Source organism: Fragaria vesca, linkage group LG6, assembly GCF_000184155.1.
Source record: "Fragaria vesca subsp. vesca linkage group LG6, FraVesHawaii_1.0, whole genome shotgun sequence".
In the NCBI taxonomy this organism is placed as follows: domain Eukaryota; kingdom Viridiplantae; phylum Streptophyta; class Magnoliopsida; order Rosales; family Rosaceae; genus Fragaria; species Fragaria vesca.
This window is the reverse complement of record NC_020496.1, coordinates 32,718,018-32,735,305: the sequence shown is the minus strand read 5'-3', so window position 1 is coordinate 32,735,305 and position 17,288 is coordinate 32,718,018. Positions and strand designations below refer to the sequence as shown.

The 17,288-nt window shown below is 37.6% G+C and overlaps 2 protein-coding genes across 2 annotated transcripts; both read right to left on the bottom strand.

Moving 5' to 3' along the window:
* Positions 1 to 2,156: 2,156 nt before the first annotated feature.
* On the bottom strand, positions 2,157 to 4,935 carry LOC101312955 (haloacid dehalogenase-like hydrolase domain-containing protein 3-like). The gene is made up of 6 exons (XM_004306137.1): positions 4,744 to 4,935; positions 4,507 to 4,613; positions 3,682 to 3,790; positions 3,427 to 3,588; positions 3,009 to 3,182; positions 2,157 to 2,314 (listed from the first exon to the last, which is right to left on the bottom strand). Exons 1-6 carry the CDS (start codon positions 4,933 to 4,935, stop codon positions 2,285 to 2,287), a joined length of 774 nt encoding a protein of 257 aa, XP_004306185.1. The 3' UTR covers positions 2,157 to 2,284.
* Positions 4,936 to 5,273: 338 nt separating this feature from the next.
* LOC101312663 (putative ribonuclease H protein At1g65750-like) lies at positions 5,274 to 5,723 on the bottom strand. The gene has a single exon (XM_004306136.1). The coding sequence runs from the start codon at positions 5,721 to 5,723 to the stop codon at positions 5,274 to 5,276; it is 450 nt and encodes a 149-aa protein (XP_004306184.1).
* Between the last annotated feature and the right edge of the window lie 11,565 nt (positions 5,724 to 17,288).

The following is a 17,288-nucleotide window of genomic DNA, read 5'->3' as shown; positions in this document are numbered from 1 at the left end:
ATGAAATAAAGGAATTTAGGGTCTCTAATCTTCATTCGATCTTCACATGCGGCGATTTAAGGATTTGCACATTAATGGTGCAAATGCACCATAGTGCGTAGAATCTGCTCTGCTGTCTAGGTTACTATGTCTTGTAACATGCAGAGGTAGTGGTGTGTGCTATGCAATTCTTGATGCATCATGATTTCTTTCAACTTTGTTTGAGACCGATTCCTAGGTTTAGGTGGTTGAATGGAAATTGAAGGTCGATGGCTACAACACTTGATCGTTGGGCGTATTTATGGATGCTCATTAGAATTTGAGGGTTATTCACACTTACATGACTGTCAACAAAGTGACTCATATTATGGCAACTTCCTCTTGTAATGCTTACATTTCATTCCTTCTTTTCTCATGGTTGCAATAACAGCTAATTGTACAAGGTATAACCAAGTTTCCAGAAATTAGAATCACTAATCCAAATGGGTTGATCTGTCCAAATGTCCATATTTTAGTAGCAACTTTTACGTATCTTTTATGTAACTTTTCTCAAGAGAGTAATATTGGTCTTTGTGTTTTCTAGTCTTTAATTTATTGAACTGTGGTCTGTGGAGTTATACTATGTAACATTTTTATTATCAGTCTTGTTCACCTAGTCAGTAGCTGACTAGGGAACTTTTGGTCAACCAGTGTCAAATCAAGTTCATTTAAATCCAATGGCTCAGCTTAAATCAATTAAATTGTATTTTTTAGTCATTTTAACAGCAATCAAGATAATTAGTTAATTGATAAGTGGACACTTTGACCTAGACATCTCCATCTTCTACGCACCAAGGTGCATTTGCATCATTAATGTGCAAGTCCTCAAATCGCAGTATGTGAAGATCGAATGAAGATTAGAGACCCTAAATTCCTTCATTTCATTTTCATTAAATTAAGTTCTCATAATAAGAGTATCTCTTATTCGACCTCAGGTCCTCATCTCCTGTGTTGGAAACACTTAGAACTAATTTTTTGGGTTTCGATTTTGTTAACGGTATTAGAATGCATGCATGATAATGATAATACGACGTGGATGACCGAATCAAAATATTGTATATTAGTTGCTCGGTTCACTTGCACATTGGTGCGTAAAAGAATTTTCGCCTAGACAAAGGCATTCCTCTACCACCAAGCATATTGGCATGCGCATCTTTAATGACAAAGCCTACTCCTGAGACCTGCCCTTGTTGTTGTGTAATTATAAGAACCATCTACACTAATTTTGTAGAGTTGCACCTCACAATTTTCATATTCTACCGGTCATCATATCACGGAAATTGTAGTCTTGCAAAAGAGAAACTGTCATGATCAGAACATCATTAACTTTAGTTACTTCTTTGCTGAACTCAGAATTAAGTTCATTCCTTTCAGATTCCCCATAAGAGATACATCAACTCACCTAAGCTTTTCTAGTGAGAACTCTTTTGTACAGTAATGGAACCATTCTAAAGTATCAAAATGAAAGCATGACGGGAAATTGCAAACTGAATCTATACATAACCCTTGTCAAAGAGATCCATTACATTCTGTCATAGGAGGTAAGCTTCGATTTTAGAGTCATAAAGCTGCCAATGCCTTCTTTGTTATTAGGAACAATGTGAGAAAGTTCATTTACAACTAGAATGTTATCAACAGTCCATTTTCCAGACACAAAGGCGCTCTAGAATTGAGAAATCAAATCCAGCAAAATCACCTTCAACCTATGAACAATAACTTTAGAACATTTCTTGTAAATATTATTGCACACAGCGATATGCCTCAGTTGTGACATGTTTCAGATTATGAACTTGTGGAACAAAACGTGTGCGAGTAAAAAATAATATGCCTCAATAGTTTACTTGAATGCTAGAAGCCTCAAAAAGCCTCAGTAACTTCAACATTCGTATTCCCATAGTGTTGAAAGAAGAAGAAAGGCATCCTATATGGTCCTACGGATTAGTTGGGTACATCTGTGTAAAACAAGTGCAGGGGAAATTTTACCAACACAATTTTCTAGCTGAAATTAGCTCAAGTAATATCAGAATAGACCATTAAGAAAAGGTGAAAACATTAAGCCAGTATTTGGGCAATTTATGAGGGATATCTTCAAATTAAGTCTTAATTGAAACACACTGCACACCATAATTTGACAAAAAAAAAAAAAAACAATAAGTTAAAGATGTACCTATTCAAGTTTTAACCGTGTTGTTGCCTCACGTCTCTCATACAGATTACAACAAAGAAGAATATACAAAGAGACCATCATCATGTTTCAGAAGACATATCAAACTCGGACCCCTACCCTCTGAGCCACCTGCATCGGTAAAAATTAATACTATTAGAGACCAGAAGAGAGGTGATTAATTAAACAGTATGTATACTTTTCATAAGAAAAGAACTTTCATCAACACACAGGCGGAAAATACAATGCAGAGGACAAGGTTCCACTGAATAACTAACAATCTTACCTACGTGAGGCTATTTTTAATAAAAGGAAAAATGCAAAAGTCTAATAGAAAATAATAAAAATAACAAATGTCAAAAGCAGGAACAACAAGGACAACTTTGATGAGGATGAATGAAAAGAGTGCTCCATTGTTCCCTATCAACACTCAAATCCTTTCATCCCATGCACAAGTTCAGAAATGTGGTTGGAAGAATTTAAATCAGAAGATGCCATGGTTCATCTAGCAGTACACAAGTACAGAGCTAGAGGCAGATAAAGCATATGTATTTATTTAACTAGATATCATATTCAGGTCTCTTGAAGATAGTATTGTTAAAACTGTAAAAGAGTAAGTAGAAACCCAAATCAAGCCGAACATAAATGAAGTTATCTAGTGAAGATAGTGGAAATGTGGTTGGAAGAATTTCAATCAGAAGATGGCATGGTTCATCTATCAGTATATGAGATGCGTTTGTTTTGTCCCAAAAAAAAAGAAAAACAGAGATGGGATTATAAGAAACACCCAGCCTAGAGGGAGATGGATAAGAAGTTCAGAAGATACCTCCTTAAAGGAATGGACATCACTTCCCCAAAGCCAAGCATCACAACCTGCATCTCTAGCGCCCCATAAATCATTCCTACGATCATCCCCCACATGCACAGCATCCTCAGGTTTGACTCCTAATAACTCACAAGCTTTAATAAATATTGTGGGATTTGGCTTCTCCGCTGCTACCTGTTGATAAGAGAACTAAGTCATCAGCAATGGTACATGGATGGACACTAGCAACATGATTACTTTTTCATCAAAATTACCAATCAGCCAATTATGAAAGGGAAAAAGAAGTGCTTTTGTGTTCTGTATGTCTATACAATCAGGGAATTTTAAAAAAAACAAAAAAATCCTGTTTTCATTTTTTTTTTTAAGTCAAATACTGTTTTCATTTTGTAGGGAGGTTGGGAGAGGGGGAACCACTTGCTTCTGCTGACACTGCTACCGCATCAAACCAATGTTCGCAATTTAATGCCTGTAAAAGAGGTCTTAATCGGGTATCAAAATTTGACACGACAGCAACTTTGACACCTGCTTTCCTTAGAGCTTCAAATACAACCTCAGCATCAGGATCACATAGGTGCCAAGCCTACAGGAAAAAATATACACAGATATTATTGTTAAATTTGCTTACTACATTACTACGGAGAATTTGATAATCATCTTTCATAAGTTACCCAACCTTGTTAGTTGTATAGTAGTTATAAAGTTCTTCAAAGTACTGAGAATCTGAACAACCAGTAGAAGATCGGACTATATATTGCCAAAAGGGTCTCCCATCATTTACATATCTGAAAGGGAATAAGATAAAATGGTTCAGTTCAATGCTAACAAAGATCAGAGAGTCATTCGAATGCTGATGGAATGAAAGAGGAAGACCAAGACATTCTGATTGCAGTGCCAATTACCATAATAAAGCCATTCAAAACTGGATTCGGTCTTTCAATAAGAAAGAAAGTAAAACCAGAAATAACAACTAACACCCTCCATGCAATTTCATAGAGACAAACATTTAATCAGACGAGACTGGTATTTCCATTTAGTTATGAGATTATACATTTGATTAATGTTTTTGTCAACTTTGATTGCTCCCTTGATCAAATCCAATGATTGCATTTTTGACAGAAGGAAAATTGTATGACCATAGTCATACAACTTGAGAAAACTGTCCAAAACACTTTACAAAACGAAAAAAGTGAACCAAAGTTACTTAATTTGATGAGATATATCCTGGTCAATACTTAGTTGTAACAAAAGAAGGTTAAGCAATCATTGTCAAACTATAGGAACCCACAATCGTTATCAAACTATAGGAAGTCAGAGACAGTTTCTAAGGCAAACTAGCAAAACTAAGAGTTATAGCTATCCAAGGCAGCAATTGAGTTCATTACCTTTATGTCATAAAGGTAAGATGTAATGAACCAAATAATGACAAACAAAATCAGATAAGAAGCCATGATACACATGCCCCAAGAGAAATGGGAGGAAGCGAAAGGTGAAAAGAGACCTGAGACGAGATCTGCCCCAAGGCTGCTCGTAAGCTCGTCTGTATCTGTTCAAAATCTCAGCCTCTGAGTATTCCACCCCATACTTCTCCCCTATCTGCCTATATATCTATGTCAACAAGACAATACCATAAGCACAAGGCCTATCAAGTGCTCAGCAGACACAAGTAGAAAAAATGCAATTCTGAAACCCACAAATTATAATGATTAGAAACAAGAAAGAAAGAAAAGGAAGGAACCTGAGCCATAGGCTGAGAAGGAACAAGGAGGGTGCCGACAGCATCAACAAGGAGAGCTTTGTGGGTGATGTCACCGTAAAGGGACCTCCTATAGTCTTCGTAATCTTTCACGCCCCCCGTCGTCGACTCAATTGCAGCTGCAGACGAATAGACCCGCTGAAGCCTACAGAGGTTTCTTCTTATTGCCGCCATGGCCGAGCTTCATCTCACAAATGACGAACCCAATGATTTCTTCTTATTACAAGAAACAGAGTTTCTTCCATTTACCAAATATACCCTCCACGCTTGATAACTAATTTGTATTTCTTTCTGTCTGCTTCTCTTTCGAGTCGCATTCCTTCAACAACCGGGTCACTCCCGTGGGTCCTGCCCTTTCTCCGCCACTATCCTTTAACAATCTTTTTTTCTTTTTTTCTTTTTTGGTTACAAGCGAGGCCTGGGAGGCCTAAACAAAGAAAACAAGAAAGCTAACTACTAGAACAAGAGACTCTCCTAGCTCTTGTTACAGCAGCAAGATCATCAAGAAAAGATTAAGTAACATGGGCCGAAGGATTGTCAAAAACAATCAGGCCTAATTTATGAAGCACACTATTTTCAACCAAAGCATCTGCAGTCATATTGGATTCCCTGAAAATATGATTGATCTGAGTAGCTCTTAAAGCAGACATGAAATTCTTACAACCTTTAAGGAGAGAGCCAAGAGGGTGCATCTCAAGATTAGCACACTGGAAGAGTTGGACAAGTACAGCAGAGTCAGACTCAATACTCAAGTTGTTAATCTGCAGCTGAGAAGCTAATTTCATGTCATAGAACAAACCCCATGCCTCAGCATCAAGAATTTCCCCAACTCCAAGATTTATTTGAAAACCAGAAATCCAACTGCCTCTGTGATCCCTTATGACTCCACTAGCTCCAATCTTTCCAGAGGAAGTACTTCTAGAGCCATCAATGTTCAGCTTGAAACAATTCTCACTTGGCATTTTCCATGAGAAAAATTTATAGCTGTTTGCAAGACTCAGAATTCTTTTTAGCATTTGCAGTATTCCGTTCCTCAATGTAATTCCAGATAACCTTCTTGGGAGATAAAGGCATGGAAAAATTGGGATCAAACACACTCTTATTCCTCCATTTCCAAATAAACCAACATATGAACACAAATAAATTGCACCATTTCACATTTTCCTGAATCACACTATGACAATGAACTTAAGCAGCAATCCAATTATCCCAATTTATAGTAAATGAGTTGAGAATAGAACCTGGACTTAAAAATTCATTCCAAACTGTAGAAGAACGAGGGTAATCCCTGAATAAGTGAAAAAGGGTTTCATCAGCATTATTGCAGATAGGGCAAGACTTATCAGTTGTGAAATTTCTTTTGACTCTTTGAACATTTGTCAAAAGCTTCTTATGCAGTAAAGACCAGTAGAAAGTTTTCAGTTTAGGAGGGGTCTTGAGTTTCCAAACGGCTTTCCACAAAGGAGAAGTGGCATTAGACAAATCAAAATTCAGGTTGTAAGCAGACTTAACTGAAAAATTTCCATTAGAAGTATGACCCCATATGAGTGTATCAGCACCACCACCATCAAAACCAGTAGGCACATTCATAACTTGGCTGATAATATCATCAGGAAGCAAGGCAGAAAGCATATTTATATTCCATTCATAATCATCCTAAAATTTACAGATGGTGGCATTTTTATATTCACAACAGCTTCAGGAAGAGCCAAATCTAAAAGTGGGAAAGAAGTTAACCAAGTATCAGTCTAAAACCTGATAGTTTTACCATCACCAATGTGCCACTTAAGACCTCTTTTCAAAAGGGAGGCACCATGAACAACACCCCTCCACGAACTGGAACAATCAGAAGGCATGATATATCTGTCATCAACAACATTAGCATTTTTCATATATTTATGTGTCACACCCCGGTTCTTAAATTATTTTACGGTTATTTACTTTTGCTATTTCTTTGGTCTTTTACCGCTTTGAATAACTGTTAACTACTTAAGGACCCTAGAGTTGACTTTTTGTAGGGAAATTATTTTGGGAAAATTTTGTTGAAGGAGGTCGTAGAGGACATTAATACGAATTCATAGACATGTTAAATGTTAAAATCGGAATGGGTAAACATTAGTTGGTAAATGGGTAAAAAAAATTTAAGGCTTTATTTTTTGTGGTGTTTAAGTTTGGACTGGGTATGAGTTAGAGAGGCCCAAACCTGACTCACACTCTCTCCTCTCTCCCGAACATTCCTGACCCACCGGAGACCTAGCTCCCGTCCGCCACCGTCCGACCACTAGAGATGGCCGGACCGGTCTCGTTCGGACCCCCGTTGCCTCCTCTTCCTTCCTAGGCCGGTGACCGGGTCTGTGATGCCGCCGGACGAGAGAAATCCCGCCTGAAACGCCGAACTGTCCACTCGCCGGAAATCCCTCCTCTGGCCACCATAGCTCGTGATTCTTAGCTCATCTTGTAGCTCTCATCAAGGTTAGTAATCCCTTAAAAGGAATAGGCTCAATTCGATCTTGGTAAGGAGAAATGTATAATTGAAGTTCTAGGGCTCAATTTAAGGTTTTGGTTCGATTACCCTAGTTAGGCTTAGAACTGAATTTTGTTCTAGTTAAGGAAGTTGTTGTGCGGGTTGAGAGGAATGTTGTGTTAAAATTTGGGAAGCATTGGAGGTCACCGGAGTACGGCTGCCGGCGGAGCAGGCGGCGACGCCGCCCCTTAGGGGTTGTTTTTCATATTTTTGGGTTTTTCTTAATGAGAGGAGTTTAATGAAGTATAGTTTGGAATTTTTGGAGGAGTTTTGATAAGGTGTTGGATTTTTCAAGGATTAAGGATTTTGGCGGTTATTAAAACGGAAATCCGGCAGTTGTTTTAGCAGGATTTAAGCTTTAAAAAGGTTAAATTTATGGCTATCAGTGAGTGTGGTGAAATGTTAGCCTTAATAGATTAAAAGTGAAGAAGTTGGGCAAGGGAGATGAAATTATAGGCTTCCTTTTATTTCAGAAATTGTTATTAAAATATTATCCTAGTCTAGAGGCTTAATATTATTTATTGTTCAGGACGTGAGGAGGATCGTGTGGAGGAGGTCTCGGATCGTCGGCAGGCCTAGCCGAGCGCTGTGAGTGGACCTTTAATTTGAATGTCATGCATGCACTAAAGTTTATTTAATTTCAAAGGCATATTGGAGATTTAATATTGTCTTGAGCATAATGGAGATTTAATATTTTCTTGGATTAATAAGTTCCATTTGTTTTTCGGGAACTCTCTTGCTCATTTTATTTGACATGTGGGACATGTCAAGGGATTTATATTATTACGTAATATTTCTAAATGCAGTTGGGAACTATACTAAGCTTTATGATTTTTATTATAATTTTTTGGAAGGTGTTGATCTTTTTATTTTAATATTTTACTTCACCATAAAAATGTTGATTTATATTGATTATTGCTAGCTAGCCTTATTAGCGGTCATCATCAGCGCTTAGCGTGGGATGCTATTATAGCCTTATTAGCGGTCCTCGTCATATGTGAGTAGAGCGCTTACCGTGAGACGCTGTTGTAGCCTGGGAGGCAACCTATCGGTATATATATATTTATTGTTAGCTAGCCATTATTTAGCGGTCCTCACCATAGGTGAGTAGAGCGCTTAGCGTGGGACGCTATTATAACCTAGGAGGCTCTGATCTTAGCCTGGGAGGCTCTGATCCTATCCTGGGAGGCTCATTGTTATGGTGAAACCTCTTCCCCATTTTGATGATTTATTGGGAACCAATGGGATTGGTTTACTATTCTTATCCATAAATATTTTTTTGGAGAATCTTCAAGAGTGGCATGTTTATATTTTTCTCAACGGAATAAAATTTGGGAGAGCATAACTTTGATTTCATTGCTCCATATTTAAGTTAATATTATTGTTATTTATTTTTGTCCACTCACTCTAACGTTTTAAATGCTTCTCCCTTGGGCTTTTCGTTTTTAAACGCCCAGTCTACAGAGTTCGGTTCGGCGAGTGTAGGAGGCGAGTCATATTTTCCACCTCATCCAGTTTTCTCTCGTAGGTTACCGGATTAACCTACTTGTGTATTTTTCTCGTTTCCTTCAAATTATTAGCTCTGATAACCATGGGATATTGTATTAATTTATAATTATGTGTGTTAAGAGTTTATGACTCAATTTAGGAGTGACATGAAAGATTTATTGGGTATTGTTGTTATAAGAGATTAAATTATGAAATTGTTTGAGATATTATGTTTTGAGGTGGTGGATGATTATTTGGGGGAGCGGATGGCTGCAGAAGATGTTGATTATTTTGGTATAGAAGTGTGTTGGGAATTGGTATTTTTCAGGTAGGGTTGCCCATTTTCAAGAGAGGTTATACCAAAATTTTCGTAGAATTTCCTTTGAGGTGGGTCCCGCAAGGTTTATCCCGGATTTCAAGGGGAAATCCGGGGTAGGTCCTGACATTATGAGAGTAAATTGAGGCCGAAAGACCATCATCCTGCTGAAATATCCTCCAACTTGATTTAGCCAACATTGCCTGATTCATGTCAAAGGTTTGTTTGAGTTCCAAACCACAAAGAGATTTAGGTTGACAAACAGTATCCCAATTTACTAAGTGAACTTTCTTTTTGTCAGCAGTATCACCCCAAATAAAATCTCTATTCAGCTTGTCAATCTTATCACATGGCTCAACTGGGAGCCTAGCAGTTTGCATAGCATAAATTGGAATGGAAGAGGTAACAGACTGAACCAAAGTGAGCCTTCTAGCCATACTCAACACCTTACTTTTCCAGCTAGCAAGTCTGCTTTGTACTTTATAAAAAATACCAACATATGTGTGCTTATTAGCCCTAGAATGAATCAAGGGCATACCAAGATATTTGCCGAGATCCGTAGTTAAAGGGGAGCCACATGTTCTACTAATAGCAGCAGCAAGACTTTTGCAAGTATTAGGAGAACAAAACAAGAGAGATTTTTCAAAGCTAACAGCTTGTCCAGATAAAGAGCAAAACTGATCCAAGCATCTTTTCATCACAATAGCCTGAGAAGGAGAGGTCTCAGCAAACAACATTAGATCATCAACAAAGAAAAGGTGTGAAACCTTGGGACCAGACTAAGATGCACTAACAGCTCTCCAATACCTCAAGTCCACATTAGATTGAATAAGGTGGGACAACTTCTCCATGCATAACACAAAAATATAAGGAGACAAAGGGTCCCCTTGTCTGATACCTCTTTGAGCATGAAAAGAGGGAGATAATTCACCATTAAGACAAACTTGAAAGCTAGTAGAAGTGATGTAGTGCATGATTAATTTCACCAGAGAATGAAGAAATTCCAGTGCAATCTATCATAGGCCTTTGAGAGATCAACTTTCCAAGCAAAAAAACCCAATTTACCACCAGATTTTTTGAATTTAAAAAGTAACTCCTGAGCTATCATCACATTATCAGAAATGTGTCTTCCAGGGACATAGCTAACCTGATTTGGACTTATCAACTGTGGCATTAGAGGTCTGATTCTGCTGACAATGATCTTTGAAATCACCTTGTAAATTTTAGTACATAAACTGATAGGCCTAAAATTAGTCATATGCTGAGGGCCATCAACCTTTGGGATAAGAGCAATTAAAGTGTGATTCAGGCCATCAAGAATCCTGCAAGAACTGAAGGCAGTTTGAACAATTTTAAAGATTTCATTAGAATAAATGTCCCAATGGTGTTGGTAAAAGATGGCCGGAAAACCATCATATCCAAGAGCTTTAAGACCTCCAATAGAGAAGAGAGAGTTCTTAACCTCCAAGAGAGAAATAGATCTACAGAGGTTCACCAAATCTTCATTACCAATGGGAGGAAAAAGCCACGAAATAATGAATTTAGAATCAACATAGTCATCAGTAGAGAAGATTCTTTTGAAAAAATCAACAGCAATATTCTTCAAAGAAATAGAATTAGTAACTCAAATACCATTACAGTCAAACAACCCCTCAATCTTATTTCTTCTTCTTCTAACAAGAGTGGTAAGATGGAAAAAATTGGTGTTCCTATCACCCTCTTGCAACCATTTATCTCTAGATTTTTGCCTCCAAAATAAATTCTCTTGGTCCCAAGTACTTTCATACTCCTATATAAGATCAGCCTCAAGATTAATTAGAAAGGGATTTTTATTCTTGTCTCTTGCCTTCTAAATGCCTCCGATGCGAGCAAGAATTCATTTTTGCTTATGGAACAAGTGGCCAAAAACCTCTTTTATTCCAAAGGGAAAGAGCAACAGAAAGAGCCTTAACTTTATCAGAAAAACTTTCATTGAGAGAATTCCAAGTATTAAAAATAAACTCAGGATAGTCACAGTGAGAAAACCACATGGCTTGGAATCTAAAAGGAGAAGCTCTTCTATTAACATAAACATTAGAAACAAGCTACATAAGGATTGGACAATGATCAAACCTGGATTTTGGGAGATGTTGAATGAAGGCATCCGGAAAAATAGCTCTCCAAGAACAATCACAGAAGCCTCTATCAACACTCTATTATTGCTCTAAGTAAAACGGGAACCATGAAACCCCATATTAATTAGAGCATTCCTATTAATCCAGTCTCTGAGACCACCAAATCTTCCATTTATTGGTCCAAAACTCTTATCAGCCTCAGAAACAAGCTCATTAAAGTCACCAATAAACATGGATGGGAGAGAAAATTTAGCAGTAATATAATCCAAGTAACACCAAAGAGTGGATATGATAAGTTAGTTGGACTAGCATAAATAGCTGTTAACATCCAAGAAGGCTTCCCACAGACAGAAACCTTAACAGAAATGGATTGGGAGCTTTTATCCAAAAAATCAATTTGAATCTTAGTGTAACACCTCATACCTTACTTTACTAGTTTATTGGTCACTATGAGGGTAAATGATGTCCTAATTTACTTTTCATTTCGTGTGGACACTTTAGAAGTAGGGGTGGAATTTTGAAACCGAAAACAAAAAATAACCGAGCCGAAAACCAAACCGAAACCGGAAAAAACCAAACCGAATTAAGAAAAACTAAACCGAACCAAATTAGTTTGGTTTGGTTTTTGGTTTCGGCCCTTGAAAAACCGAACCGAACCGAAAAACCGAATCTCTCTAAAACGACGTCGTTTTTTGTCTTTATTTTTTTCTCTTCTTTATTCAAATTTATGATTTTTAAACTTTAAAATTCAGAATTTATTTGGATGGACTTTAAACTATGGAGTCTATATTTTGTGTTCAAGATGAACTTAGAAGTTTTAAAATTATGGTTTCATGGTGTGCTAGTGTGGTCAATTCCCAATACTTTCGAAATTATTGAGATTTAAACTTACAAAGTATCTATGTGGTTTATAATTGTTGGTTTGTTGAAGAATTATTGCCAAAAATTTTATTGATATATTATATGTGCTTATAAAAAAAGTAATGGAAGAAGAAAAAAAAGGACCTAAAATACAATAATTTTTTACTAAGCCAAAAGCATACAAATTTTAAGAAAAATTATTCTAAAAAAGAAGAAGAAAAACCGAAACCGAACCGAACCACGGTTTGGTTTGGTTTCCGGTTCAATGTCTCAAAAAATACCAAACCGAACCGAATCGAACCAAATTTTTTATTCGGTTTGGTTTCCAGTTTTAGGTGAAAACCGAACCGAACAAAACCGAACTCACCCCTATTTAGAAGACCCAAGGGTTGACTTTTTACCCATTAACCTTTTGAGAAATTTCTCTTCATGAACATTGTAGATCACGATAAACCGAACTCGTGGACACGTGACATGCTTTAATCAGGATTCGAAAGATTAAACCGTGTTCTACAAAACTTTAGTATTCTATTGAAATTTTGTGAGTTAAATAGAGGGCAAATTTGACATTTCACTAATTTGGGTTTCTAAGGCTGGAAAACCCTAGAACCCTCTAGTTCTCTCTTGTTCCCTCTTTATCCATCTTCCCGTTCTTTCTTCTTTCTCTTCTTACTACCACCAATGGAATCTGCAACCTCTTTCCGATGAAAACTATGGGGGTATAAAATTTCGGCTTGGGCCCCCACTTAATGAATTAGGCCCGATGGTTGAAGCTTATATTGACCAACAAGTAGATAAGAAGAAAATAACGTGAAGCACAATGAGATTATGAAGAACATGAAAACACTATTCCATCCACTACTCACACTACAACGGGAAGTGAGGACCAAGGAATTAAAGGTCTATAAATTCACACGCTTATGGGGAAGAAAGGGAGGATGAGGAGGAGGAACAATCATGGATAACAACGGTAACAAGTATCGAACCGATTTCTTTTATTTTACCTGCTTGAATCGAAATTGACTTGGGCATCGGAGTGTGTGTTTTTGTTTTGCATGTACCTCTTCCCCCTAAATTCACTGTCGTATGGATGCGTCCAAGGCTTCTCAAGAATCAAAAGAGTGAGATTTTTGTTGGTATCCCTAATTTTTTTGCACCAACAAAAACCCTTAAGAAAATTCGACAGGCACCTCGCTCAACCTCCTTACAAGGCCACCGAAAAGTTCGATGGCGCTGCCTGTCGTCAACCTTCGACTGTTGATCATAGTTTGGCGACTTCATCAGCATCGGACGTACTGTTGGTAACGCGTCGACCACCATAGCTGCCTGGAACGCCGACGTGAGCTAAATTGTGGGTCAAAACAGATTGAAGTGGAATTGAGAATTTGGTTGGGAACAAAGAGCTGCGATTATCAATGTGAAAAGTGGAGGGTTGATTGATTAATTATAACTTGCTAGATGATAAGATCACCTTTACGTCATGAAAATTATAGTATTCAAGGAATTGGAAGGTACTGAACTAGTATCTTCATTATGTAAGTTTGGTCGTTATTCATAGAGAAAATGGTGGGTTGTGTTTGAATTCACAAGTGAACTAGTTATTAGTAAACTGTGTTGTTTCGGCAAAAGCTTAAATGCTAAATAAGGTAGCCAAAGAGTGTAGGATCACCATGTCTCTATTTAGTACATACTACATTAAGTGAAGTGTTCGGGAATGGTTACTGCTATAGTTGGATTAAGTAATAATCGGTAATTATCGGGATTGAGTAGAGGTTTACTATACGCTCTGTTATGCAATTTAGTTCTAATTAAAATCTCGATTGTGTAGCCTAGTAATAGACGAAGGAGTCAATTTAAAAGGAAGATCATTGAAAGGAATTGTGGAGTGTGTTCTTTACCTAGGGAGTCTCAGCTTAACAGTTGACATTATCAAATCACTGTGACTGGAGTTTTGTTTTCAATTTAATGCATGTAGTGATTTTATATTAAATGGATGATATAATTTTACTAAATTTTAATCTGTGGAATTGATTTTCTTGCATGAGTTATTTCCGGAAGTAAATATTCTTATTTTAAGTATTAACTTCACTATTTGGAAAGTTACCGAAAATGAGATTTTCGGTGGAGTCGTATACATAATATTTTCTTTTATAATTGGCAATTTCTCTTTATTTTGGAGAGTTGCCGAAAATGGGATTTTCGGTGAAGATACATTTATATTTATAAAAAGTATGTATATATATGCTAGCTAGCCATACGTGTCTGTCCGCCAAAATGGTGTAGCGATTAGCCGCCATTATGGTGTGACGTAAGCGTGGGACGCAAGTATCGTAACCCTATATGAATATAGGAATTCATATAGGGGGTATGGGCACATATATACACCCGTCTGTCCGCCATAATAGTACAGCGAATAACCGCCACCATTATGGTGTGACGTGAGCGTGGGACGCAGGCGTCGTAGCCCTATATGAATGTAAGAATTCATATAGAGGTATAGACGTGTGTAAATACATACTTATATACTAGAGCCTGGGAGGCTCAATATCATAAAGTATTGGAGATTAACGGGGTTAGTCGTGTATTTCAGTATTTGCCAATTTCTAAGTTAAGAGTTTTATTATTTAGGCTAATGCCCATTTAGTACTAATTTAAACCCCTCATTCCTTATTCTAATGATAATCTTTTTTATTAGTCCATTCCAATATAAAGTAACTTTTTTTATGCCCAAATGCACAAATCTTTACTAAAGTCTTAACAAATCATATTATTTTAAGACTATTTTGCCCTCATCCCTTAAACATGCATAGAGAGAGAAAATGGAAGAGAGAATACTTGGCTGGAATCTCACCGGCCGCCAGACTCCGGTCACCAGCTGCCGGATTTCTCTAGTCGCCAGATTCCGGTCACCGGTGACTCAGTTACTGACCCCTAATAATTGGGTTACTGACCCCCAATAATTGGGTTACTGACCCCCAATAATTTGATTACTGACCCTCAATAATCAGTTACTGACCCCCAATAATCGGATTACTGACCCTAATAACTTGGTTACTGACCCACAATAATCAATTACTGACCCCCAATAATCAGTTACTGATCCCCAATAACCAAGTTACCGACCTCTAATAATTGAGTTACTGTTCCTTACAAAAAGAGTTCTGGTCAAAGAGTTTGAAATTTATGCTCAGCAGTGATGAGTTCAACATCTATTTCCATCTTTGTTTGCAGGTCCACACTACATTTTAATTGTTGTTCAGATTCTGACTTCTATGCCTTCCTTTAGCAAGTGCTCCTTTACATAACAAATTGGTACCTGTAACAATCATCGCCAGCGTGTTCATACACAAACAATCATCATTCCTTTGAACACAAAGTTCTGTAAAAACACTGTATTACCTCCTTGCGATGGAAAATGCCAACGGCAAGGGCAGCAGATGCATTTGTTTTCGTGAAAACCTTCGAGAAGTGTTCAACAGTACCAGCACCACTACTTGCAATCACGGGAATGGTCATAGCATCAGAGATCAGCTTTACTAAATCTATATCAAATCCCTTCCCTTGACCTGAAAAGCATAATGATATATATAACCAGCACAGACCAACTTATCTGAATAACGAATGGAGAAAACAACAAAGGATTTCAATGCTTCTCCGGCGTCGTCCGATCTCAACGGTAACGTCTCGGTCGTGGATCCTTGAGGCAGCACCAACGTGAAACGGTGCAGAGCTTGACAGACAGCGGCAACGACGATGAGCTCACTGGAGTTGACCGACTTGGACGTCGTTGATGAGAATGGCGAGCCTGGCCCCTCGGGTCTTGGTGGATGCGATCGTTCAGATCTTGCAATCGTTAGATCTGATAGCAGAAAAGAGGAGGGTAAACTCGATATTTTATTAAGAATCATTGAAATAGGCTATAGGAAAAGATTTTCATTGGATTGGGGTTTAGAAACACTGATTTTAGGTATTTGGGCATTTTTCCTTATTATTTATTGCATGCAGCGCAGTTTCCTGAAGAGATTAATTTGGGACAACATAAAGACTTTTATAATTACTTGTTTCTTTTAAACTTTTTTTTGCCACTCACTCTAACGTTTTTCAAATGCTTCTCCCTTGGGCCCTTCAATTTTAAATGCCCAGTCTGCAGGTTAGCATAGTTGAGGTCGGGCGTACATGAAGTCGATGCATAGTCAATAATATAATTTCCGCTTATTTGTATATTTTTGTTTCCTTCTTTCACTATTAGAGCTGCTATAAACCTATGAATGTTGGTTGTGAGATTATTTTTAGATTAGTAAATAAATTTGGAGGTGTTGTGAATTTGGGGAGCACGAAGGCTCCAAGAGTATAAGGTTGGATTGGAATTTTTAGAAGTGTTTGCAGGTGTTTTTAGGAAAGGATGTTCATTTTCAAGGGAGGTTATGCCGAATTTTCGGTAGCATCTTCTTTAGATGTGGTCCCTACAGGGTTTACTTCGGATTTCAGGGTGAAATTTGGGGTGGGTCCTGACACTTAGTGTCATCCCATAGAAGCCAAATATCACCAGAAAAACCATCAGCCTCAACAATTATTGAATCAGAAAAACCAACTTTTTTGAAACTATTAACAACCTTTTTAAACTGCACCCTAGCATTCTAGAAAATAACAGCAGAATGAAACTTATCACTCAGCAGCACCTCTAGCATTCTAGAAAATAACTTTAAACATTGGAAATAGAGGAGAAAAGAGGGTATAATCCCTAGTTGTCATCGACCATACCTTCAACAATGGAAGGCTGCTTAGTATCAATAGTCATGTTGCTATTTTCAGCAAAAACCTGCTCAACAAAAGAGCCAGTTTCATTCTTATAAACAACTAGATTCCTATCAGGAATAGAAGAGATCTCAGGAGGGCAATAACCAAAAACAGCTGAAACTCCATCACTAGTACCACCAGATCCCACATTCTCAAAGGAAAGCTTCTTTAAAAATATGTTGGTGGTGCTTAGCAGCAGAACTCCGGCTTTTGGATTTTCTCTGATAGTGAAAGTCAGTTTTAGAACCACTAGAACTACTGAGGTTGGATACCTCTTTCGTAGGGGCTCGAGTAGTATCCTTATCACTGGAAATAATTTTTCCAGGTGACAGAGAGGATTTCACAGAAGCAAAGGCTGTAGACACAGGCACACTCTTCAAAGAGGCATTAGAGTTCTTCTTCTTAGGGGAGGTCTAAAAATTCTTCT